Here is a 24,743-nt window from a genome sequence, read left to right on the forward strand (position 1 = left end):
TGCGGGTTACCAATTGCACCCATGCTCTGCTCAGGGTGCCAGCCCTCAGGAAATTAGATGGCCTAAAGGCACAGGAAGTAGTTGCATTTTATCAACATGTAGGTCGTCTCTGATGAAAAGCTCTTAATCACAGACATAGTAGCACAGTACCCAACAGCATGTCATGACTTTTACATTCTCAAGAGGTCTGGCTGCTAGGCTTTTTTTTTTTTTTTTTCTTTTTCGTAAATAATTAAAATCTGTGATAATTACAGGGGACAGTCTCCTCCTAATAGATTTGTTGCAGGAGATGGCTCTTATCCCCGTGGAACACATTGCTTAGTGACTCCTGTTTCGAATCCCCAGACTCTCTCAGAGGAAAAATTATAATGCTGCCCATCAAACCACCAGATCCATCATAAAAGGAACTTTGAAAATGAGAGTCAGGTGCCTAGATAGATCTGGTGGCACATCACTATACAGGCCCCAAAAGATAAATATGAGGTATGATCCTGGCAACATTACTTATTGTACGACATAGCCAAGACATGTGGATTAGCTCCACCGAGGGTCTTAGAAAGTGAGCTTGTCAGACCCACAGAGGATAAGAATGATCATGATCCAGTACAGGCTAACCCCAACACCTCAGGCTGGCATGCCAGAAACACCAGGCAAAGACTGATCGAACACAGTTTTGGAGGCGAGTATTGCCAAGACCTGTATACTTACCACCAAGTCCAGAATGCTTGCTCAGAGGGGATGGGATAATGGAGAAAGAAAACTCAAAAAACAGCTGCCTCAAGAAATGACTTGTATTTGTAAGAAAAGCAATGAATGCCTGGCACAGAGTAAAAAAATGCTCGTATGAAGTTAAAGTGAAAGAACAGAGGCAAATGTTCTTCAAATACCAGCAGCACACATCGTTAACAGTGCAAATATAAACTACAAAATGTTAGACTAATCTAGTAGCCAGAATACAATGTTAGCCAATGTAGGAAATGGTTGGATTCTGCCACTGATGGCCTTATGGCTAAGAATTAAAAGGACAGGCACATTAAAAAAAACCCTAAAAATCCTATGGTGTGGTTATTTTTTCTTCCCTCCCCCTTTTGCCTGGCGTGTAGGCATGGGCAACGAGGCCCTCTCGGTTATGGCTCTCTGCAGCCGGCCACTGCGACAAGGCAGCGTGGCCTGCGGTGGTTCTCGAGAGTCGCCCGTCCCTTCGGCCCCCGGTAAGCACACAGTGGAGGATGCCACTGCGTCCTCACCAGTCCATGTCGAGGCACAAGTTAACTCGACATGGGGGGTGGCTCTTTGGGAGATGCGTGTTTCAAGGACCTGTGTCCTTGGCTGCTTGAGGAAAGCTAAAATCTCTGACAGGTAGTTATGGATGGCTCTTGTGGAGGTAGCCACAATGCCCAGCTGCAGCTCCATACGGCCCATGGACTGTGACATGAGACCCATGGACTGTGCATGCTCCCTCTTGATATTTTCCAGCAGCTGCACAATCCTACTGTTGGTTTCCATCAACAGCTTCTCTCCCTCTGTTAGCTGGGGCTGCCCTCTCCAACCCCGATCCCTAGGGACAGGCTCAACACCGCAGCGCTCTTCATTCATTTCATCATTTCCCTCCTCCTCAGGAGAGTCACTTTCAAACTGAGGAGTCCTACTGAGTGACTGATCCCCAGGAGACTGTATGTCCATGGTACACTCCGGAGTCCGCGCTGGCGTTTGAAATCCCTCAAAATCCTCCCCAACGTTGCTGTGCGTTTCAGACGAGGACAACGGCCACTGCCAGCTCTCTGTGGTCCTGGCCGGCGAGTCTTCGTCTGAGGCAGGCACCGAGGATTCCTGTTCTTCAGCCGGTGTGGATGGCGAGCTCCCTCGGTGACGGCCGGCTTGCCCCGAGGATCCAGGAACCTCCCCATCTTGCTCCCCAGTGACATCTGGCAATCAAATAGAGGAGCAACAACCACTGTATCTGAGGCCAGGCAGATGGAGGTATCTACATGCATTGGACAACACATAGAAAGAAGCCAGTTGGGAAGCCAGAGTGTATGTGTTTGGGCAAACGGAAGGGCGGACTAAAGTTTAGTGACTGCATTGGGCACGTGGCAGTTGACGTTATTAACCGCTTTTGGCATAAATGCACACTGTCCTGTACCCATAACACACACAGCCATGCTGCATCCCAAGGCAGGAGCTACCAATTCACCTCATTGTGACTGTGACAGGAAATGTCAGTGAACCTATCAAAAAGCTCACCTATGCACTGCAGTGGTGTCAGTCAGAAATCCCTGGGACGAGCTCAGGGCCAAGTGTCCAATTGAGCTTCCTGGGGTGCCAGATGTGCTCCACCACTGGCTGAGGGCAGCCCTTTGTTGTTCGGAAGCACTGCTGGCTATCTTCGCTTTTGTCCGACGTCTCACGTCACCCCCACCCCCAGTGCGCTCTCTCCAAATCACTGCTGCAGCGTGACGGTGGCCGGCCACAGCATTTATCCCGCGAGCAATGCCCTCCCCAACATTTGCCAGATTTTTCTTGTTCTTTTCCCCAAACAGTAGGTAACGCTATCTGAGGGCATTGCTCGCCAGGATCTCATCAACTTCTGAAAATAAACTGAGTTTTGCCCTCCCCTGGCTACCTCTTCCCTTGCCTGAGGGCACATGGTGGACATCTGGGTACAAGTGCTTCCCTGTGGCAGCTTAGTGTGCAAAGAGGCATTGTTACAGATGTTAATGAGGAGGATATTATTAGGTATGTGCTTACTCTAAATCCTCCCCGACATAAAACGCGCTCCCAAAGGCTAGAAATGGCTAAGCTTTTTGCACCCACAGCGATCACTGGCTCACAGCAGAGCACAATCTGCCCAGCACCATTCTTGATTACATGAGTCAGCGGCTGTAACTCTCACCCTTTCCATGTTTCAAATAAAAAAATGCGTCCATTTTGGGTTTTTTGGGGGGGACAATTTGGTCATCAGAAATTAATCTGGGGCGGTCTGGCTAAATGTTGCAGTATGGTAGCCCAAAGAGCCTGCATTCCTCACACTCAGGCAAGGGATACGTGAGAGAAGCGCTGTTGTCGGAAGACTGTGACCTGAACAGCAGTGGCTGACTGTTGCTAGCTGGCTGGCTGTGCTGCTCACACTACAGTGATGCCAGATCAGTGTCATGCCTACTCTCTGGCATCCCAGTCTTGAAAAACGTTCTTGCTTAAGGATTAATTTATGCTCTTTGAAATACTTTATATGCTGCTCTTCAGACCTCATTTTGAAGCTGTAAGCTTACATCTGGAAGGTGTTGCTGAGGTCATGTTAAATGATACTTCTGGTTCTGTTTATGAATTAGGAATTTTTGTTTGATTTTTTTGTTTTTACTTTTTTATTCCATATGGTTTTAACTGAAAGCTCCTTCTGACAACCCAAGGCTCCCTCCTCCTATATATCAGTCCATGTCTACCCTAATGTGGCCCTCATTATTTCTACATTATTTCCAATATTATACTTCTCTAAAAGGGATTCTGTGTGGCTTAATATAATTATGATTTTTTTTAAATGCTAAAATAATGGATATTATTTGTGCATTTAGCATATTCACTACTTCAAAGTATTCACATTCAAAGTATTCACATTCTCTCTGTGTCTGGCTGGACTGTCCAGTTGCATGTTTATGGAAAGTGAGGATGAGATTGTATTTGTAAAAAGGCATGAGCTCCTCATGAAAATGAATTTTAGGGACAAACTGTCATGCAATCATTGGCTCTTCCACTCCATGGAGATTTGAAGAGGGACTGTATATCAACCTAACTGTAATAACTGCTTCTCCTTTGCAATTCTTCTCCCCCTTTCCCTAATACAGCCATAGCTGTAATCTTTCATTAACAAATCTCTCTTAACAACTATAGTGTAGGACATATTATTTCTCAGCATTTTCCTATTTGAGTACACATGAAAAAAAGAACAAAAAACCAGGGGACCTATTTTTACCACACATAGCAAACACACATTTCAGTTAAATTATGTCGAATCAGAGAAAGATAAGGGATCATATATATTCATTCTGGTAGAGCCACTGGTCATACAAAATGTCTTTGTATTTCTTCTGACATGTCATCAGAAAATTCCCCGTATTGGAAAATTCCATTTTCCTGACAAGTGTTCTAAACAGAGCCCACCTAGCAATTGGTAAATAATAGAACCAAACTAAATTAAAAGTCAAAAACTGAAGCAAAACAAAATTTAAAAATTCCAAACCCCACCTTAATTTATGAATATTTCTGTAAATAGTATCACTGAGTTTAGTTTGTTCAGAATCGGGGGGATCATAACACTTTTGTTATTTGTGCATGTTTACACATTTGCCAGAGGCTTACCAAGAGATGTTTCTTGAAAAAGCACAATAAATTTTTGCAAGGTTCCTAATTCTCTATGAAAATTTACCAGTTGCTATCTTCTTAATCAGTATTTTCAGCCTTTCAGAGCTGAAAGAACAGCATCTGGCATAGGTGACCAATAACACAAATGACAAAGAGTACAAGCAAACAATCTGTGAAAACCCATGGGCAGAAAGTTAATTGTGGTAACTATTGGCGAATACTTATGAATAATGAATACATTCACAGGTTTTAGGATAAGTTTGTTAACTTGACTAGCAGTGAAAAGGAGGAATAATCATAACTGTTATTATTCATGACAAAGTGTTCAACAACTCTAGTAACTCCAGCTTCTGGAAGCTTTGTGAAGCGTTGACATGGGGCATGGGGAAACCGAGGGTGCGCTATAGGCATGGCCTTACACAAGCTTTCATTCACTACAGAGCAATCATGGGAAACTGCCTGAAGGTCAATGGCTGACATCACCTTGACAACTGTGTCAGTCTCTGCCCAATAAATCCATTCCTTGATGACCAAAAGGTCACCCTAAATTCAGACTGGATCTTGGTAAGATGATTGCACCCATGGCTAGGTTGGTGCTGTGGAAAAGGTGTGCCACTAGAAAACTTGGTTTGGCCAGAAACTGTCCTTATCAGCCAGAGAAGAGGCTGACTGCTTTGAACAGCTGCTGACAGCAGGATTAAAGCTGACTGAAAGAGTCTACCTCAACTAACTGCCTTCACCTAATTTCCTTGGCAAAGGGGTGACTTCCAAACAAACAAACAAATAAAAAAAAAGAGGGCACTAAGACTGTCAAGTCAAAATCGGCTATGAACCAAACGATACATCAACATAGTTAAGCTTACTTGGTTGTTAATTGTCTTTTTAAAAATCTCCCTCTTTTAAAACCAAGCCTTAAATACGATGGGTACAAAAAAGCACAGCTAACTTCCCTGGGTGTGAAGCGAAGAGGTCAAATTCTCTGATCTTTCTAGTTGTTTCCACCTTATGCACCATTTCCACATGCAGCATTTTGCTCACAGTGATATATACGACTTACAGGCAAAATAGGTCACTTCTGTCTTTTATAGATATCTGCATATCTAGTGATACCAGCCAACAAACTGGCAGTCTCCACAGTTGGGACTTGCTTTATGTTCCTAACCTCATGGCCCTTGCTCTGACAGGGCATAGCTCCCATTCTGATCCTGGAATGACCAAGTAAGGGAATCAGAAAGGAACATGCACATAGGCTAAAGGAAATACAAACATCTGGAAGTCAGAGACCCACTGCACTTTAGTGCTTGATCACTGTGAGTACTATGCAGCTATTTCCAAAAGCCACAAGTGACTCAGAGGTTTCTGAAGACTTTTTTTTTGGTTTGTTTTACCCCACTGATTCTGTTGTATTTAAAGAAAAAAATGAGACCTGTTATTAAAGTGGTCCACGTAATAACTAGTGAACCTTCCTCAAAAGTCCTGGCTATCTTCCTTTCTTTCCTGTTTCTGCAGCAGAGCCCATAGCTGGCTGCCTGAGAGGGTGTTTGCAGAGGGCTGACACAGAGCTTGGTCTGGTGTGGTAGATCAGCAATTGCTCCTGGTGGCCACAGGAGAACTGCTCCATGTTTTGTGCCTGCAGGGGTGATCTGTGGTTTGCCCAATCCGGTTCTGAACATGGTGATTAGAAGCCAGGATTATTCAGCCTGCAGGTTTATGAATACGTCCATCATTTTGGAGCACTGCTATACCGTGCTGTCTCTTTGCACCACAACATTCATTCCCCGTGAGAGTCCTTTAGGTTTGTTATCAGACATGTTTAGGATTGTAGCAATTATTGGGTGGAGATACACAGAGAACTGAACAGTCGATTCAGCTGTAGGGATAGAGGACTGAGACAGAGGCCAAGAACAGAGCAGGGCTTTGGATATAGACAAACTTTAGAGACATCAGAGGTATTTCTTTAACTTTTGTTCACTGAAGAACATTTGAGATTTATGCCTGTGTTGTGCCTTACCTGCCACTTGGACTGGCAGTTGATCCCTCCCCTGAGATGTGCTGCTCTTTAAGACTCCCTTCTTTTGAAATCCCACCATTTCTGTTTCACCTCTGCTACTGGATCGTTGCCTTTTCCATTATCTTTCCTTTCCAGATTCCCCACCAGTGGAGCTGGACGTGAGGGGTGGGGTACCGTCTTCCTGCTGACAGGTAGGTGGAGATGTTCCTTGGCCACAACAAGTGGGCCAGGAGCTCAACAACAGCGGTAACACAGTTGGGGAGCTTCCTGGGACCTGCCTCTGCTGCTCTGGACCTGGGCCTCTGCCTGTATCTGCATCATGCCTCCTGGGGTGGGTGCATTTTTCAAACTGCTTAGGTACCAAGGTGACAGATGCCTTGTAAATACCTAAGATAGATACAGACAGAAACTGTACCAGGCACAATCAGTTATGCAAAACTTCATACAATGCCAATTGCACCTATATGCTGTAGTATCACCCACCTTTTCTAGCATCTGCAGTCAACCACAGTCAAATATTTGGCACAAGTATTTTTCCTTTTGAAAAGTGATGGGAACACAGGACATTCATTCTTCCTTGGTGTCAACAGCTCTAGGCACATAGCCCTTAATGTCAGGTACTGCATATGCACATATTTTGTTCCATCGCCTTCCCTAAATATGAGTTTGCAAGTTTAGTTTAATTTCTTTCATTAGCTGATAAAATTTGTTTCCTTGTCAATAATCTGCAAAAATCAGTTACATAAGCAGTACTAAAACTAAAGGGGTAGTCTTTATGTGTACTTATTAAAAATGCATAGAGATTAATTTAAACTACATAAAAATATGGCTGTGGTGTTGCTTTTACCTTATGGATTAACTTTTAAAATTTATTTTTAACTAGAAGTAGCTTGTTTTTAGCATAAAGACCAGGAGTGATTGTGCGTATAATTATAAGTTTGCATGTCTGAAAAAAACAAAGCATCTAAAACAAGTAGGTGTACTTACTTACATTGTATTCCTTTTAGATTTTTGTCACTTCCCATATATATGCAAAAGACCTTACCCTGCTTACTTTGTAAAAGAATAGCTGGGAAGTAACTTGATAAATAGTTCAGGGTGAGTATCTGTGGGTGGGGGGATCTATGTAAAGGACAATTTGGGCAAACAGTGCATATGGGAATCTAGAAAACGCTTTCAGAGAAACAACATTCTAGAAGAGCTTCCCAATACTAACGGGGTGGTAGCAGAAAGATGAGAACCTAATGATTCCACAAGAAAGCTTGATCAGACTATACAGAAGTTCATATGATAACGTTGCTTGTCAGAGAAGCAATTGTACTTGATGAATAGATCTCTAGTGCCTCTGGGGAAAAACAAGTGACTCCTATTTGTAGATGGTTAAAAATGGATCTTTGTTACATTAGCTATGCCCACTGAAAACTAATGTCTTTCTTTTTAGCTATTCAAATAGGAATTGATGTATAAAAATTTGTCAAAGACCAGAAGTAGGTAAAGTATAACTAGGCCTTCAACGTACTGCTACAAATTTAAAGACTAACCTTAACTAAAGCACTGTTTCAGAGTAAGAATATTAAAGGTGAAGATTTAAATCCAAATTCGTTGTTTATGATCGTATTTAGTGGAAAGAAACAAGTTCAGCCTACGGTTATGTCATGTAAATGTATAGTTAAAAAATATACCGAAATGGAATGATCCGAGTTTTCATTTAGACAAATAGGCCAATCCTCATAAATCTGCCACCATGTGCACATTTTAATCTGGAATTAACTTCTCCAGCCCCACCCCAAATGAACAATTTGCAGGATTGTGCTTAAATCACAATGCCAAAATCACATATTTACCATACTGCAAACAATAGGCAGAGAATATTACTTTAGCAGTTAGCATAATGAGGAAATAACAAAAGTGCTTTGCAATACAGTCAAAAACATAAGCCATTTGAAACACTTTCCTTCCACAAAAATTGAGTAAAAATGTTTTCTGGGATACTGTAAACTCTACAAAGCGCACTAAAATCCAAAAAAGGGAAAATTATGTAAAATAAATCAGTAAAACATAAAAAAACTGTTTAGTGACTAAATTTAATCATTTAACATTGAGTATCTATAAATACCATTACATGATTTATGAAAATGTTTTGTATATATTCACAATAAAGAGCTATCAAAACTTTCTTGAAAGAAAGTCTTATTTGTGTTTCTAGGGCTGAAAATATCTTCACATTAGTACACATAAGTCACATTTACATATTATAATCACACCATAAAAAGTAATTTTCAGGAAGGCATAAAACTGGTATGTTCAAATTCTTTCTATAGATACAATTTTCAAGTACCAGCTCTTTAACAGCATGTTCAGTTAATGAAATAATCATACAGGCATTTAAATGCACCTGCAATCCTGAAGCCTTACAATTCAGCCTACCTTGAAAGAGGAATGGTCATTGTCTAACAGTGGTTTCTGTTTAAGAACAAAAACAAAGCAGAGAATATAGTCAATACCCACTCCTACCCTGCAAGCCAGGTGGAATTTAAGTGGCAATTTGATGTTCTGTTTAAGAGACAGCATTTGAAAATTTGTCCTAGTCACAAAAGAAAGACAAGCAACCGAAAGAAACCAAAAAGGTGGAGGACCTAAACCACTTGCAGCCTTCTCTGTTCTTACATTTACTCTCATGCTTCCACACCGAGGGGAAAAAACAAACAAAACTGTGATGAATTATCTAAAAACATTTATTTTTAAATTATATTAGAAATTAATTAACATGGGTATACGAACATTTGAAGGAAAAAAAAGAAATAGCAGCAAAGGGAGTTTTGAGATGAGGGAGATAAGTCCTTCATCTCCCTGGCTCCTGAAAAAGAGAGAGAACACATTAAAAGTGTTGAAAAAGTTTTTCACCGCCCTAACTGTACCATGTTGGGAAACACATGCAATTTTTACTGTTCCTTAAGCACTCAGGATTTTGAATATGCGGTTAGATATTCAATTAATATCTGAGTTTAGCAAGAGACACTCACATATGCCAACGTATTTAATTTGTCTGTTTCCAAATGCTACAAAACCCACATTTTCTTTAACACTTACAATTTCTTTTCCAACTTCTTTTATACCATTATCTTGGCTGGCTGATGCAGGAAGGTTTTGCAAACCTTTTCAGTTACTGTCCTGTAGTAAAGAAAAACAAGTATCACGAAAGGGCGCTACATATGCCAGAATAAGCTGCTAAATTCAAAACAATACTAGTGTAAATGAGGAGAACACCCACACAAAGACTCAACTGACCTGTGCTCAGGATTCCCAGTGTTTTCAAAATGTTAGTTAAAGCTGCCCACCTCATGCAACATAAACCTGGGTTTAAAGAAGTGTTCCGTACTGAGAGTTACCTGTTAATTTAGGATTCTGTGCCAAAAGCTGCTATTCAGCACACTGCCAGCTGGGTGCCAGTTTTTTTTTTCAATGGCCAACAGGTTTAGCGTGGTGCCCCTTGAAACATGCCGATTTTCAATACTTTTACAAAGTGTTTTAAAAGCATATATGTGTCATAGGAATATGCTATACGCTCCCAATCCTATACCTTCTTACACTTCTGTGGACTCCCCACAATTAGACTACAAATCATAAAACCTTGCTACATCAACAAAAAATGGGGCCCATATTTTTTCACACTTATACTTCATAAATTCTACCCAGAGTCACTGCCTTACGCTTGTGAAAAATGACAAGCTGATGACAACCTTTATCTTACTATTATATTGCTATCTCCTTAGAATTTCAAATGTGTAATGCAAATCAATTACTTACAAGGATACCCTTTAAGAATTCTTCGTTAAGTCTCATGCCTTTTGCTCTCGTCTTCTAAAATACAGTGTCTGGTGAAGATCAGAAAACCTTCTTCCTACATGGAAGCATTGCAGATGCTGGAAACTATCAAAGGAGTCCACGTTGTGAGTGCTGTAAAAGTTGCTTTGATGGTATTTCCACTGTTTCCTGCAGACAAATCTCCATCATCAACTCCACCACAGTGAAATAAAAAAATGACTTTTGAACCCAGACGTCTTTGTGAGTGGTTTCTTCAAACACAAAGTAACACTGTAAGCTAATCCGCTGTTTGGCATTCATTTATATATATTTGCTCTGCAATTTCATTGTTTCAGATGCCATTAGAATGTGCCACCTTTGAAACAATGGACAACAGGAATGGGATGAAGTGTGAATGCTTATTGCAGACAGAGCTAATATTATTTCTTTTGAATGCCATCAACTGATATTTTTTTATTCAGATGCCGCTAACACTTGATGCCACATAACGGTATTCTGTGTTGATGACAGCACAGTTATTCTGTATCTGAGAGGTGGTACTAGCATCTAAACTGTTCAAAGGAGTACATGGTACTGCAGCCCACATCAAAACCCAGAGATCAGTATCAAGACATATAGAGGGATTATCGTATATTAATCGCCATATGAAATCTAAGAACAAACAAACCATCACCCTAGCTCACAACTGACACTTGTGTGACACTGTCAAAGTAACATGTATGACTGCAGAAGAATTATTTATCTTGTCATTCCCGTTTCACTATGAAAATTTAGCCTGTTCTATTTTTAATTTTGTACTTTCTCTTAGAGGATTTTTATATTAGGTTTTTGAGATTAAACACTGTCCATTAGCTTTCACTGAAAAATCCCAAATTACTAAATCAAACCCACCTCCTGGCAGTAAAAAAAGCTTAGGAGCACAAAACTTTTATCATGTATCTAGACATTTACAGATCTTAGTTTATGGATGTGCTCCTTAAGAATCAACTAATTTTAAAGATCTCCATCCACAAGAAATTATCTATAAACAAGTTGAAACAAAAACTGAGGGAAAAACCCTTTAAAAACAGGATTTTCACGAGCCACAAAACTATTTTTGAACAGTTAAATATATTGTTTTAAAATATTAATTTTGAAACTCTGATGATACCTATTTTCTGTAGTGATGATGAAAATTATGACCAAAAATTTTTCTTTTAGTGTTTTATTTTTAGAGTATTTTTTGAATCTTCATTTTAATTTGCTGCACGCATACTTTGGTTATTCTTCAGTTTAATGGGCTAACTACACATTACCTGGAATTGTATTTGAAGTCCTACCTCCAAAACACTGCTGCTACTACTAAATGTTAGTTTACATGTAGCCATAACTTATTCAACAATTCTTGGAAACCTACAAGAAAAATACTTCTTCCCCCTCCCCGATATCCCACAAAATCCAGAAAGTAGTTTCACTATTGAAAACACATCCCCTCTTTAAGTTGGATGCTAACTCTCTGAGTTGGGCAACTACTGTGGGCAGAAGGTCAGGGGCGCAGGTGAAGTACAGTTTATATTTATTCCTTTGTGCTATGTGACTGCAGTAAAATACGAATACGGCTCATGCCATACTGCTGTGAACTTGAATATTACCTATCTCTGTAGACACAAACACCATATCTTCTATCCCAAATATAAAAAAAATACAACCTATGTCCTTCCTTTCTCTTATCCTCCCAGTGAACCGGAACCTCTCTCACAAGACAACCAACAAAACCAGTCAAACAGAACCACAAAAGCCATCATTTTCATCTTAATGCCTCCCTCACCTATGATTCAGAAAACGGATTTTTTGGTTGACAGAGGATTCTACAATAATAACATAAAAGATTTTTTTTTTTATATGCTGCCAAAATACATTTTAAAAAAACCCACCAGTAGCAATGGGGTTTATTCTCTCATATTCTCTGAATGGAGAATGGAAAATAGCACTAGCTGGAACCTCTGCTAGTGACCTGAAAGGAGGTCAGGAAAGAGCAGAAAAATAAAGGAAAATAACCCAATTTTGTCCTGTTTAATGTTCAAAAGCAAAACCTTCCCTGTTGAGAGAAGACACTGCCTACAGCCTAGCTTTCCTTTCCGTGACACTGAACTTTGTCGAAGTGCGGATGCAGACTGTTTTACCAGCTATCACCCAGGGGTTTGAGACTCTTCCTTGGGCCAGACGCCATGAAAACGTGTAAATGACACAGTCCCTGCTCAGGAGAGCTTACAGTCTAAGCAAGCAAAATGACATACAGGAGTATGGAAAATACAGCTAAACACAAACAAACTTTGTATACATATAAATACATTTACATTTATAAAAACTATTAGAATAGCACCACTGTTTCTACCTGCCCCTCTGCCTAGCCATCATTACTTAGATGACTGCTTAATAGGGATCATGGGGAAGTGGGTCTTTAGGAGAGATTTCAAGGAGAAGATAATGGCCTTAACAATCAGTTCAGGGAGGGCACTCCATGCATACGGGACAGCGTGGAAGATGTTATATTGAAAACTTAAAATTGTGCAGAGCAGCATTTCTCCAGGTCAAAAGTTCAAGTGTTGTGTGCAAGATCCCTATCTCCTGAGACAGAGACAGCGTGGTCATGGAAGTAACACTTGGCCATTAAAAAGACAAGCGAAATCACTAACGTAGGACTACACTGAGGATATGTTACTGGCCACATGTTCTCTGTGGCTGCCAGTCAGCACAGTAACTGTGAGGAGATGATATGGAAGGGTTTGGAAAAGAGTTGGATACAAAGAAGGAAAAAAGGCAAGATGAAGGAAAGGAGACAAAAGGAAGAAATGTGGGGAATATTTTTGAATGTAGTCTTCTGTTTGAGTTCTTAGTGTGTTTGCAATTTATTAACTAAGTAACTAAAAAACATATACAATAATTAATGTACATTTGACACCATAAAATAAACTGGACCATATGCCAACATTTACATTATGTTATTATCCTTCACTATGGAAAGGTGAGAAACAGGTTAAACAAGAGACAAAATGCTTCCCCTTACCCTTCTTCTTCCGTACTGAAGCTTGGAAATAGAAAGGGAATGAACTGTGAATCAATTCTGAAGGTAATTTGTATATGCTAAATCCTTGTCTGTCATTTTGAGCATAAACATTTTTCTTCCATCTAAGAGGTTAGTCTCTCCCTGCTCGCCTCTGCTAGGCATGTATCTATCAAACCACAGCAGATAAACAGCTTGGCCAAAGCACAGTTTATCAGGGTTTATACCTTAACTGTAAGAAATGGCTTCCCTGTAGATATTAGGGATACACGTACAATTTTTTTTTTTTTTCTAAATTCTTTTCTATAAACAGTAATTGGGGCAACTTATTGATACCAAGGCTTTCAAACTATGATAATAGGGTGTTTTAAAATCTTTGCAGATGGGAAAGGAATCATCAGCACACATTATCTGCCATATTTTGGATTAACTCATTTGAAAGAGAACAACTGAGATGGTCTGCTCAGTATTATGAAGAACAGAGTAGCTAAAAACATGTCAATAAAACCATAAGTAGAGTTCAGAGCCAGGCAAAGGAAGTGACTGTAAAGACTGTAAGATGTATATATATATATATTTTTTTTTTTTTAAAAGATGTTTAGCTTATCTAGGAGAATTTACAAGTAAATATAGTCTAAGGGAAAACAAATGGGGAATTTCTATTTATCTTTTTCTTCTATTCCCTACATAACAAGGGACATTCAATAAAATTAAAGGCATCACATTTAAAACCAATAAAAAGGAAATACATTTGTACACAGCACATAATTAGCCTGTGGAATTCTTTGCCACGAGACATTATTGAGACCATGAGCTGCTTCAGTTCAGAAAAAAGATTACACATATATATTGATGAGAACATCCACAGTGTTTGTCTATATATACTTCCTATTGAGTTTGCACATTTATGTTATGAAACAAATGCTTATTCATTAGATAGTTTAATGGATATAAAAATGTGGGTGTTCTCATAGTTCATACAGATGTCCAATATATACACATATACATATAGAGATATATAAATTATATAAAAATGCACACATACAATCTGTGTTTTATGTCAGAAGACAACTTTTAACTGATGATAGTGAGAGCATTTACTCTTTGGAAGCTTGTTCCGTTGTGCAATTTAAGTACTCTCATTCCTTCTGATAACAGCCCTTTTACAGGACAAATATTAAAATAGGTAGACCACACATGTTATTTGTAACAGTAGTCAAATTGTTTGCTAGGGTGGCAAATGTTCAGAGTATCATGAAACTGGTATTTACAGTCTTGTTTAGGAAGAAGACAAATTTCTGCCATGCTCTAGTACTACTACAGCTTTATTAGGGGACATACACTTCTGGAACATGGTTCAAGACTGTTCTTCAGGATAGTAAAGTCTTGACACTGTAATAGTTGCCTCATCTGGATAAAGATATAGATGGGAAACGTGCTTAAAGATTCAGGTATGTCCCATGGCTGCTAGTCACAAGAGTTGCAGTGGTTTCTGCCAGCCGATGAGAAAAAAAAATAGCAGATCAAGTACTATAACCTGAACAGGGGAGTGAGAAAGCTAAAATATGATGGTCTTACACTGCAGAGGTGACATTACTATTAATAAGCTACTGTCCCCTAGAAGAGTGCTGCTTCTTTCTGCTTTAAGAACAGTACCTACTATGTAAGATGGAACAGTAAGAGAAATAGAAGAATATCCTCAGTTTGAAAGTGAGTTGCAGAAGGGGATAATGAAGGGGGAAAAATGGTGCCTAAGTATTTCTGTCCCCTTGGGAAAGTTTGTTGATAAGCCAGCCAAGTCTTACAACCTCTTAGCATTCCATGAAAGGAAAACAAATTGAAACACCCAGACCCAAAATGTGGCTCCAGAAATAATATTTTACATTTTAATCATGGAAGAAAAATTACGGAGCATTCACAAACTGTTGAAACCTTTAGTCAAGCTCCTAAACTTCCTGGCACAGAAAAATCAAATTTTTAGAGATCTATTAGAGCTAAATAATCAGACTGTTTCATTTTGGTCTTCATTTGGTTGTTATACCATAGAGAAGACAGTAAGCACTTCAGCAAGCCTTTGTTGGCAAGAGCTCCCACTGAAGCTATGTGACTTCGCTCACTAAAGGATAGTTGGGTCCATCTGCCCCAGAAAACACTGACTCCCAGGGAAAAACGAAGTGGCCACAAGACTTTGATTCCTTCCAGCTGGCCTTCATATGAGTCTATGGCATTCTTATAAAATAAAAGTATTTAAATCAATGTAGGGTTACATGGAAAAACGGTTTTATTGTAGGGTAGACTCTATTACTGTGCAATGAGGGATTAGTTTGTTTTTACACCCAATTATTACTTGCTAAACACACTGGTTTAGTGTAATAGACGTATATAAATATGCGCTGGGCTTTTCTCTTTGTATATATGTTCCATTCATAATATATTTATTAGTCTAGCTGCAGAAATTCTCCTTTTTAATGATCAAGCAGATTAAAACCAGGAGGAAAAGAACAATTACCTTCCTCACTTCTATAAAGTATCAAAATTCCCAAAGAATTATCTAGAATGTGGATGATCAAGCAAATGAATCTACCATCACATTTCTTAAAATTAGCAAATAAAAGACTGAATGCTCAATACTTTTTTATTACCAACAGTGAGAAGAATTAAGTTTATAACATGCACAGAAGTCAAAGTTATATAATAATATGCACTTTTTCAGATCAGAGTCTAATGAAAACAAGCTGAAGTTGAAGCTGCTTTAACACTGTCAGCTTTTTAACAACAGCTTCTGGCAGCTTACCTTTATCCACTAATGAGAGGCCACAGAAATTTAAAATAAAACAATATTAGATGAACTGAAAATTTAGAAAGCAAAGCTAACAAAATATGATACGGCATTACTTTTTAGTAGATGTGCCAAACTTTGATGATGCAGTAAATGTATCAACATTCTCTTGCGTAGCAGTAAAGGCACAAGTTTAAAAAAAAATTATTCATGCGAATCATGCATAGTTGAACTCTCCAAAGATGCAGCATTCTTAAAATCTTTCTGTGCTGTATACTGTACACAGTGCAGTTCCTTTTAGTCAATTTAGCATATAATCATATATATGTAGGGTTTGTTTTTTTTTTACGTTTCTATTATGCCAGCATGCTTGTCAAAAAACACTTTCTTACCCAGCTCTTCAAGCTCTGAGGTCATTGACTTAGACCGCAAGGTCAGTGCAGTGGTTGGAGCTCGCTTAGGTGGTGGTGGGGCTTTGCATTAAACAGAAGGATATACAGTGTAAGTAAATACATATCTCCAAAACACTATATTCACATACACAATTTCATATTTATTTAAAAGAATATGCTATGTTAAATAAGGTAATAATAAATACATACATGCAGAGAAAAAAACCCTGAGATGCTTTTCATGTGCTGAATTTCTATACCATTTGTACTTTCAGCGTAGGCTGTTCGACACATCAGCAAGCTTTTATGTAACAGGATACATAAAAACATTTAAAGCTAAATAACCGTGCACTTCTATTTTTCAGTACGAAAAAGACTTTCTAGAGAAAGTGCCTCACAGCAGTTGTGCCCCTCCTTCTAAGAAATGTACATAGCTAAAAATCTCGTGGAGACCAGCCAATCTCTGCCAGATTAATTTCATCTTTGAAGAAACTGTTAAATCTGAGAAATACAAGAAGGAAGATTCAAATTTATCTTCATAGTTATGGTGAGACTAGGGAAAACAGGTGATCCTCAGAATAAATAAGATCTTAAAATATCAAGGCAATCATCTAGTACAGAAACTAAAATCCAGCATGTGTTTTAGTATCCTGATAGCAAATGTTTCTGGCTGTCAGAAAGGAGTATAAAATCAGAAAAAATTATGCCAATGTTGGTAGGAGAGTTAGAGATTTCCAGTAAACAGAAATGGCTCTGGGATACCAGGAAAAATTAAGGATTCTTAAGTGTCATGGTCAATACTACACATCAGGCTACACCATTTTGACAAGAGGTGGCAAAGCAGTTTGAGGGCGAGAGAGTGACGGAGGAAAGAAGTAGACAACATTCTTCCTGTATCACCTATACTATGTCAGCATCATCCTCTCCCTGTTAAGCTCCATCATCTTCTTACAGAGGCTTGAATGACAGTATGTCATGAGAAGAAAAAGCACAGCTCAGGTTCAGTGCCAGATATGAAGCTGCATAAGCACTGCATATATTCATTTCAGTCTGAGGTCTGCCCTTGCCCAACAAGAGAAGTGACAACAGATCTGTGAGGGAAACCGCACAAAATACTGGATTGTTGAATGAGGCTGGGTATCTGACACCAGTCTCACTATATAGGAGACTGACAGCAAGAAAATCCTTCCACACAATTCCCAAGGTACAATGGCAACTGTGGGTAACAACAAAGGCTACCAGCTTCCATCAAAAAGGGACAAGATTCAAAAGTGGAAGTTTTCAGCAAATGACACATTATCAATAGATGGCTCTGGAAAAATAACAAAGAACTGGGTTTGTTTCTATAGAAATAACTTCCTTATGGGTTGTACACAACAGCGCTTTTATTTAACACCAATGAGACATATCCCAAAAGTCAGCGGTGAAAGGTTTGTTTAAAATATGGAAATAGTAATGCTTTCAAGCTAAAAATAATGCAAGATCATGGTTGGATATGATTTACTTGAATATAGCCTCTTTTCCCCCCACAAGGTGCTCTTATTTATTTATTTTTTTAATAAGCAATATATATCAAGAACACTCACAGTGTAGACAGAAAGTTTTACTCATGGAGAAGAAGGGAGCCCTCGGGTGACAGTTTCTAGCCCGCTCTTGTGCTGAAGAGTCAGGCAGCTGTGAGTGACAGTTCAAGAAAGTGGTGGGAGGAACAGGAATTTTCAGAAATGTGATGTGGCTGTACTGAACACTGGCTAGCAGCAGCAATCTTTTCTGATTAATGATAATTATGAGGGCCTAATGACTTCTCAGAGTAGCTGTTACCTGGAGCAAATTCAGGGGTATCTAAGGTGAAAGAAATAGCGCAAAATCCAGGGGGGTTTTTTAATCTTTTTTTTGGTGTGATTTTTTTTTTGGGGGGGTGAGTGGGAAACACATAAAAATTCTTCAGGGAGTAGCCCAATTTTATCATATAGGTTAACCCATAATCTCCCTTAAAATTAATATTATTAAAGAATCCTTAGGCTGGAAAAAAAAATTTGTCTTGTAAGTACCCAGACAATTCTTTCCCAAAGTCTTTGTGGCACATGATGCTATACTAACCTCTCTTGGAGTAGCTGCTTTCTTCCTAGCAGCCTAGTAGCAGAAAAAGTAGCTGTGCATGTTTTCTATGAGAGCAGGAGGGATTTTCCCTTACTGGAACAACCCCTGTACTTTCGATTAATCTAGAGGAATTTTCCCATTAGAAAAGTACATTTTTCGACCAGAATTTCAGTCTAAACATACTGCTTACTTTTCTTATTCTTACAGAGGTCCTTTCTAAAACACGTGTTTTGCAAAATTGTAAGTTCTCAGTGATTTCAAGAGGAATCAAACTAACCTCAAGTACATCTGGAACTGTTAAAAGATAATCTGTTCTTTCTGCTTTTTCTCTCTCACTACTGCAAGAAATTTTACTTCAATATTCATATATATACATGTATAAAGATCCATAAAGATGAAATTTCATGGCAAGCATAACAAGAGAATATTACCTTTTTTGTCACATATTAATGCATAAGTCAACAGAATTATATTACTCTAATTTAAATAAGAGAAGGATATTTCAAATTTTAAAAGTGAAGTCTATAAATCAGAATTTATAAAACAATAATTTCACGTCCATACTCTGTTTTCTGTGGAGCAAGACCAAAAGGACTCCATTAGGAAAAGAGAAAAATGTACCTTTCTTTCTAGCTGTGTCATCTGGATCAAGATTCCTGGTTACTGTGACAACCTTAAGAACTAGGTGATTGCCCCCTTGTCGAATCATGTTCACCACCTGCCTGTGGCCAACTTTCACTACATTCTCATTGTTAACCTGCAAAGAAAGAAAAAAGTCTTTTAGATCAAAATGCAGAAGACTTCTGTTCTTTCAGTTTTAAAAACTGAAGGTGGAAAGAACAGGAAGATAAGGAATTACTAATTACTGTCTTTTATAATAAAAATACATATTTAAGAAACAGCATACAGCCGACATTATTACAAGAAAGCAATGCTAACTTTTCACAAAATATGCAGCTAATTTCCTTACAATTACCAGTTTAGAAAAAAAAAAGTTAATGGGTTCAACCAAATCTTTCCCATTATATATCATATTTCAAACAATTAGTGTGCTACAACTCTGCACTTCATATACTAAAAAAGTGTTCTGAAATGATAGTAATTTTTCATGACTGTATTATCCACAAATGTTTATATGCATTTTATGCTCTCTAACATAACCAATGAGATATCAAGAAGCTTTTCTCTTCAGATCATCCACGAACAAGGATTTTCACTCTTGAAGTCAACTCTCATGATCAAGAGACATTATTTCTCATCATTTTCCTTCTGCAAATTTCTGGAAGGATCTAATGTCCTGGAAGCAAAGGCAACAGGGCCACAGAAGTCCAAGAGTCTCCATGGAAAAAGATGAAAACTGTATGAAGCCCTGACCAGCTATTGTGGTCATGCCAATTAAACTAAACAGCACTGCAACATTAAACTTTAAAATGTACTCTCTGGGTAATTCCTAGTGCTACATCATCACTTTTGCTCTATACATCTTTCCATAATATTAATTAATAGATGTAGAAAAAAGCATAGGCATAAAAACTGTAAATAAGCATGGATAGAAGTAATTAATTTATTCATTCAATCTATAAGAAGTCGCTGAAAGTTCGCCAAAATCTGAATGATAGCAGCATATAAGAGTGAAGTGCTGCGTGTGCTATTTGAACATAAGAGATATTGAGGAATGGAACCAGTGAAGAAGAGATGCTGCCAGAATACATGCTGGGAAGTTGATCTCCATCCAAAATTCAACTGACTCAGTTATAATTCACTGAGATCGGTGCCTTCCAAAATGAACAGTCATTTTCAAAGTAAGTGTTTTTAGTCTCCTCTATTCTGACTGGCTGGGCATCTCACACTCTAAAGAATTTACAGTTTAGAGAAAAATTTCTCATTAAATATTATTGCCATTTAGCAGAACAGCAAGCACAAGCAGACCCACTCCAACTTGAAACCGTTTTTTCATCCATTGTATCAAAGGAAAATCTTGCCTTTTTCAGGCTTTAGCTGAGACAAAATGCATTATGATAAAATAACACCTTGGTAAACCACATTTTTAATACAATACTGCAGTCAGAAGTCTCTGAACGTGCTGAACACCCAGACCTGTTGAGCAGACAAATACGAAGTTCTCTCATTCTAGGTGGAGGATACAAAAGAACACTGATTCGAATAAGAACATTGTTGGTTTGTTTTATTATACACTTTCTTAGCATCTGGTATTTAATTCCAAGATATGGTATTTATTTAGCTGCACCAGTGGCACCTCAATTTAATCTGCCTAAAACCTTTTAGCAAATGGAGTTATTAATTTACTTCCGAATTCCTTTCAGTATTAAAACCTCGACCAGGTAATTGTTTTCCACAGCAAAAAGATTCATGTAATTAAGAACCACAGAATGAATCTATCTTTACTGGAATTAAATTTTAAGGTTGGAAGCCAGTATGGATTACAATATAACCCACAATTCCGTTAAAAAATAGAGACCTCCAAATAAATCAAAAGTTAATATTAATTAAACACATGTACACTTCACTAGTGTAAAATGATAAATGTGTAAAATGATAAACAGCTTATGCAGCATACCATCTGTTCGCATCGTTATGTGCAATGATATTTAACATTTAGAGCAAGAGCAAATATATACGACACATTTTTTAAAGCTGCCTCAGAAGCAGAACCTGTAAATTACTGTTTATAGCAGCTTTGTTTAAAAGGCAAAGTTACAAAAGCTGGTACCAAAAAGATTTGTATTGCAAAAATAAAAATATTGATAGGAGATCTGAAGATTATTTAACTCAAAGAGTTTAGAGAAACACCTGATAACAAAAGAATCATTGAATCAGCAGAGCTGTACCTCATCTTCACTATTTTTAACTCCTCAGTGGGCAAAACAGTAGTATGATCAGAAAGCAGTGACATTGCAATTGTCACTAGCTTATAAGGAACTAAGATTTCAGTGACAGATTCTATATTTGTTTTAACCTTGTTCAATATTTTATATATAAGCCAAATGACTGCAGAAAAGGTCATTAAACAGAGTTGTAGCAGGTTTATTTTACAGTTTTCGTTTGATATTATTCAGCAAAACTTCCAGGTGTGAATAATTTGATGAGACTCTCTCTCGGCTTCCACCTCAAGCTTTGGCAGTGGGGAGATGACTACTATATCTCATCTAGGCCTTGTAAACAAGCTGCAGAAGGGAAGTTTTTACAATCAGTAAACTAGATATCTATTTCACCTGTGCCAATTCATTTAATAATCACATGTGCCCTTGGTATTAAAGATGATCACATTCTTTGAAACAGTGAAAAAATATTTTTATTTTTAGTGGCAAAGTGTTTAGAAGGATGTTCTATAAACAGTCAAACTAGCAAAGTTGGCTTGCAGGCACAAATTTGTGTCTCGCCCTCTTCAACCCAGTCTTTCAGCATATTTTCTGTGATCTTTCACTCCAAAACCTTAAGGTCTTCTTTTCTTTCAACTCTTCCCCAAAACTTTCCTGCACAGAACTTTCTTTCCCATGTCCTCCATAAACAGGTGAAAATAGATAATAGAAACAGAGACATGATGTGACTGGTTCCATGCTACATCAATGGTCATCCAACAAGCCAAATGCAACGAAAACCATCCTTTGGGACAGCCAAAAATTCCAGTAACTCTCCTCTATCCATTCCTGACTCTCAAAAAAATCCTCAGAACTTTATATTCTTGAAATTCATACTTTATTACCATTTGATTAAAATCGGGCAGTGGGATGGATGTTACTTTGAGTACTCTGAGAGAATCTGAGAAATAATTTCTGAAATAATATGATCTCATAGACCCAATGTCTTTAAAAAATAGCCTAAACTGGCAGCTGAACTTACTTTTTGGGTATGTATGAAATGTTCTTGAAGTGTTTAAAATGCAGCAGACTTCTGTGAATATCAAGATTTTTCAACTGTATGTCTCAGTACTTTTTTCACCTTGTACAATCAGTGTATACAGGTTTTTTTAGAGCACTACAATATTACCAGGCAGGAAAATTACAACTTAAGAGCAAGCCAGAGACAGAAATTAGAAAAAAATAATAGTAGACAATTTTGCCAGATAAATTTGCTAGTAGTGTACAATGCATTGTATTTCAATGTCTTGAAGTATTACCAGCCACACGGCTTCTACCACCATTTTTCATGTACCTCATGTCACGTAACCCTGTGTGAACCACTCAGTGAAAAGGATCAAATGACACTGAATGGTGTCAAGGACGGCAGGTGAGAAGCAGGGCTACCTAGCCTTCATCCCAAGTGACTGCACCACTACTAGTTAGCTTACAGCTAAAGGCAGCTAACATGAAAGAAATGCAAGCAAACAACGCTCGCACTTTGGTTGGTATTTAGAGGAGGTACGGATGGACCAGTTTGTAGCTATAATTGTATATAATATATAATAATATAAAACCAGTATAGGCAGCTGGTTAATTCAGACACTTCTGGATACATTTAAGACACTAAATATTCATATATTCATACATGACAGCAAACAATACTTGACATCATCTCTGCATAGTGAAGAGGTTTCATTCTCTTCTCCTAGCCGGTGGAATCAGTTATTCACACCGTTGACATTTCATGGTTTCCTACAGCAATGCAATATACCTGAGCAGGAAACATTCAGTTCTCCAGGACAGAGAGCAGTGTGTTGTGTCTCCTCTCCACCCCCCACCACTGTGACCACAGCAGACATCTCACTGCTCCCTCCAACACCCTCTTAGAGAAATGGAAGTACTTTGAGGCTTGCCAGGACTTAAAGCTCCAAATGAGAGACTGTGATCAACAACAACGTTTCTCTTGGACAAAGAGGTCTGAACAACGATGAAGAGTTCTCTCTCCAACATGGCCATTCTCTCAAGAGATGATTCAAAAATATGGAGTGAACCAGTGACAACTGACAGTCATAAATTTTACTATCTTTAATACCCAGCTCCACCACTCTGACTTTATCTTACAGAGCATTTATGCATAGCAACATCTAAACCAGACAAAACCCAATTAAAAAATCTTTAAAGTTTACTCAAGAATAAATAATGATGTGGTTTTCATGAGCAAAATACCAATCAGGTAATCAATTTTTTTTTTTTCTGAGTGAAATATTTCCTACATGAGAGAGCCCTCCATACAAAAGATAATATATGAACACCCATGACATCAATAAATTTCTCCTGAACTTTACAAAGAAAAAGATGTTCCTGCTCAGCAGCCGTATAATTCTGATAACATCAGAGACAAGTGCACAGGACTGAGAACGACCACAGTTTATTGAAGGGAAGAAGTTTAGAAAAGGATAGGATATGGTACAAATTGGTTTACAGTGAATATGAATGGAAGGCAGTAATTTGATGGGTGATTTCAAGAGATGTACTCTAGCTGAAAGGGCACCATAACAGAAGGCATGAAGCCAGAAGAGGAGGAGGGCAGAAGCAGTATTTAACATGAGATGATTGCTAAGAGCACAAAGGAGAAGCAGCAGGTATCTTCTCTCCTAGTCTATTTTTACAAAGACATTTTAGGTAATCTAAAATGCAGTAAGAGAGAGGACTACAGCAAGATCTAAGGCAGTGTAACCACAGAGCTGCTGCTGAGAGGCACAGAAAATCGTAAATTGGTTGTTTCATGTATAATTACGTCTGCACACCATAAAATGATCACTATACTGCCTACAGGGCAGCTGGTATTTACTTTAGAAGCAAGGTTAGAGATAGAATTACCTTGAAATTTGTTTCCTGAAGATTAAACTTACTCCTCCAGCCCCCAAATAAACGTGTACTTCCATATCTTAAAGAAAATGAGGGTATTATTCTTTATAGCACTTACTCCCCACAGAAGCTACAATCGGGTGGGCCCCCATTCTTTTACCACACCCCCCCACCAGGCAATATTTGATTGCAAACAGACTCTTCACTGTGTAAATACATGCATTTAGTTTACTTACATGGGCAGATTTAGGACAGGAAAGAACAAATGCTATTTATTTAAAAACGTTTATTTAAAACCACGGATTTTTCTGAAGAGTGCATTAATGAGTGTTCTAGAGATGCTGGGGTAGATTTTATGGATATTGGGACAGACTGCATAAAAAAATAAAATAAAATAAAATAAAATAAAATAAAAATAAAATAAAATAAAATAAAATAAAGTAAAATAAAATAAAATAAAATAAAATAAAATAAACCCTGCATATTGTAGGACTGTCTCTTATACACA

General features: G+C 38.2%; 2 protein-coding genes across 9 annotated transcripts in view; both read right to left on the reverse strand.

Moving 5' to 3' along the window:
* Nucleotides 1-24,743, reverse strand: part of SHANK2 (SH3 and multiple ankyrin repeat domains 2) — a 362,604-nt gene that overhangs the window by 24,154 nt on the left and 313,707 nt on the right. For 4 of the 8 annotated variants that reach the window (XM_026850798.1, XM_026850801.1, XM_026850797.1 and 1 more), the window contains 4 exons: nt 19,128-19,263; nt 16,407-16,487; nt 16,030-16,038; nt 13,239-13,259 (listed from right to left, as the gene is read on the reverse strand). In XM_026850798.1, the coding sequence (XP_026706599.1) occupies nt 13,239-13,259; nt 16,030-16,038; nt 16,407-16,487; nt 19,128-19,263 (247 nt within the window). The remainder of the gene's footprint in view (nt 1-13,238; nt 13,260-16,029; nt 16,039-16,406; nt 16,488-19,127; nt 19,264-24,743) is intronic. The other 4 variants (XM_026850804.1, XM_026850799.1, XM_026850802.1 and 1 more) reach the window with 2 other exon arrangements.
* Nucleotides 778-6,562, reverse strand: LOC113481287. The gene is made up of 2 exons (XM_026850805.1): nt 6,368-6,562; nt 778-1,925 (listed from the first exon to the last, which is right to left on the reverse strand). The coding sequence occupies exons 1-2, from the start codon at nt 6,444-6,446 to the stop codon at nt 1,066-1,068; spliced, it is 939 nt and encodes a 312-aa protein (XP_026706606.1). The 5' UTR covers nt 6,447-6,562; the 3' UTR covers nt 778-1,065.

This window comes from Athene cunicularia (assembly GCF_003259725.1).
Source record: "Athene cunicularia isolate RWA chromosome 5 unlocalized genomic scaffold, athCun1 chr5_part3, whole genome shotgun sequence".
NCBI classification, from domain to species: domain Eukaryota; kingdom Metazoa; phylum Chordata; class Aves; order Strigiformes; family Strigidae; genus Athene; species Athene cunicularia.

Coding starts and splice junctions, on each gene's coding strand:
- LOC113481287 (XM_026850805.1), bottom strand. CDS start 6,446: ATGGTGGGATTTCAAAAGAAGGGAGTCTTAAAGAGCAGCACATCTCAG. Junction 1,926..6,367: donor ACTGCCAGTCCAAGTGGCAG/GTAAGGCACAAC, acceptor TTTGATTGCCAG/ATGTCACTGGGGAGCAAGAT.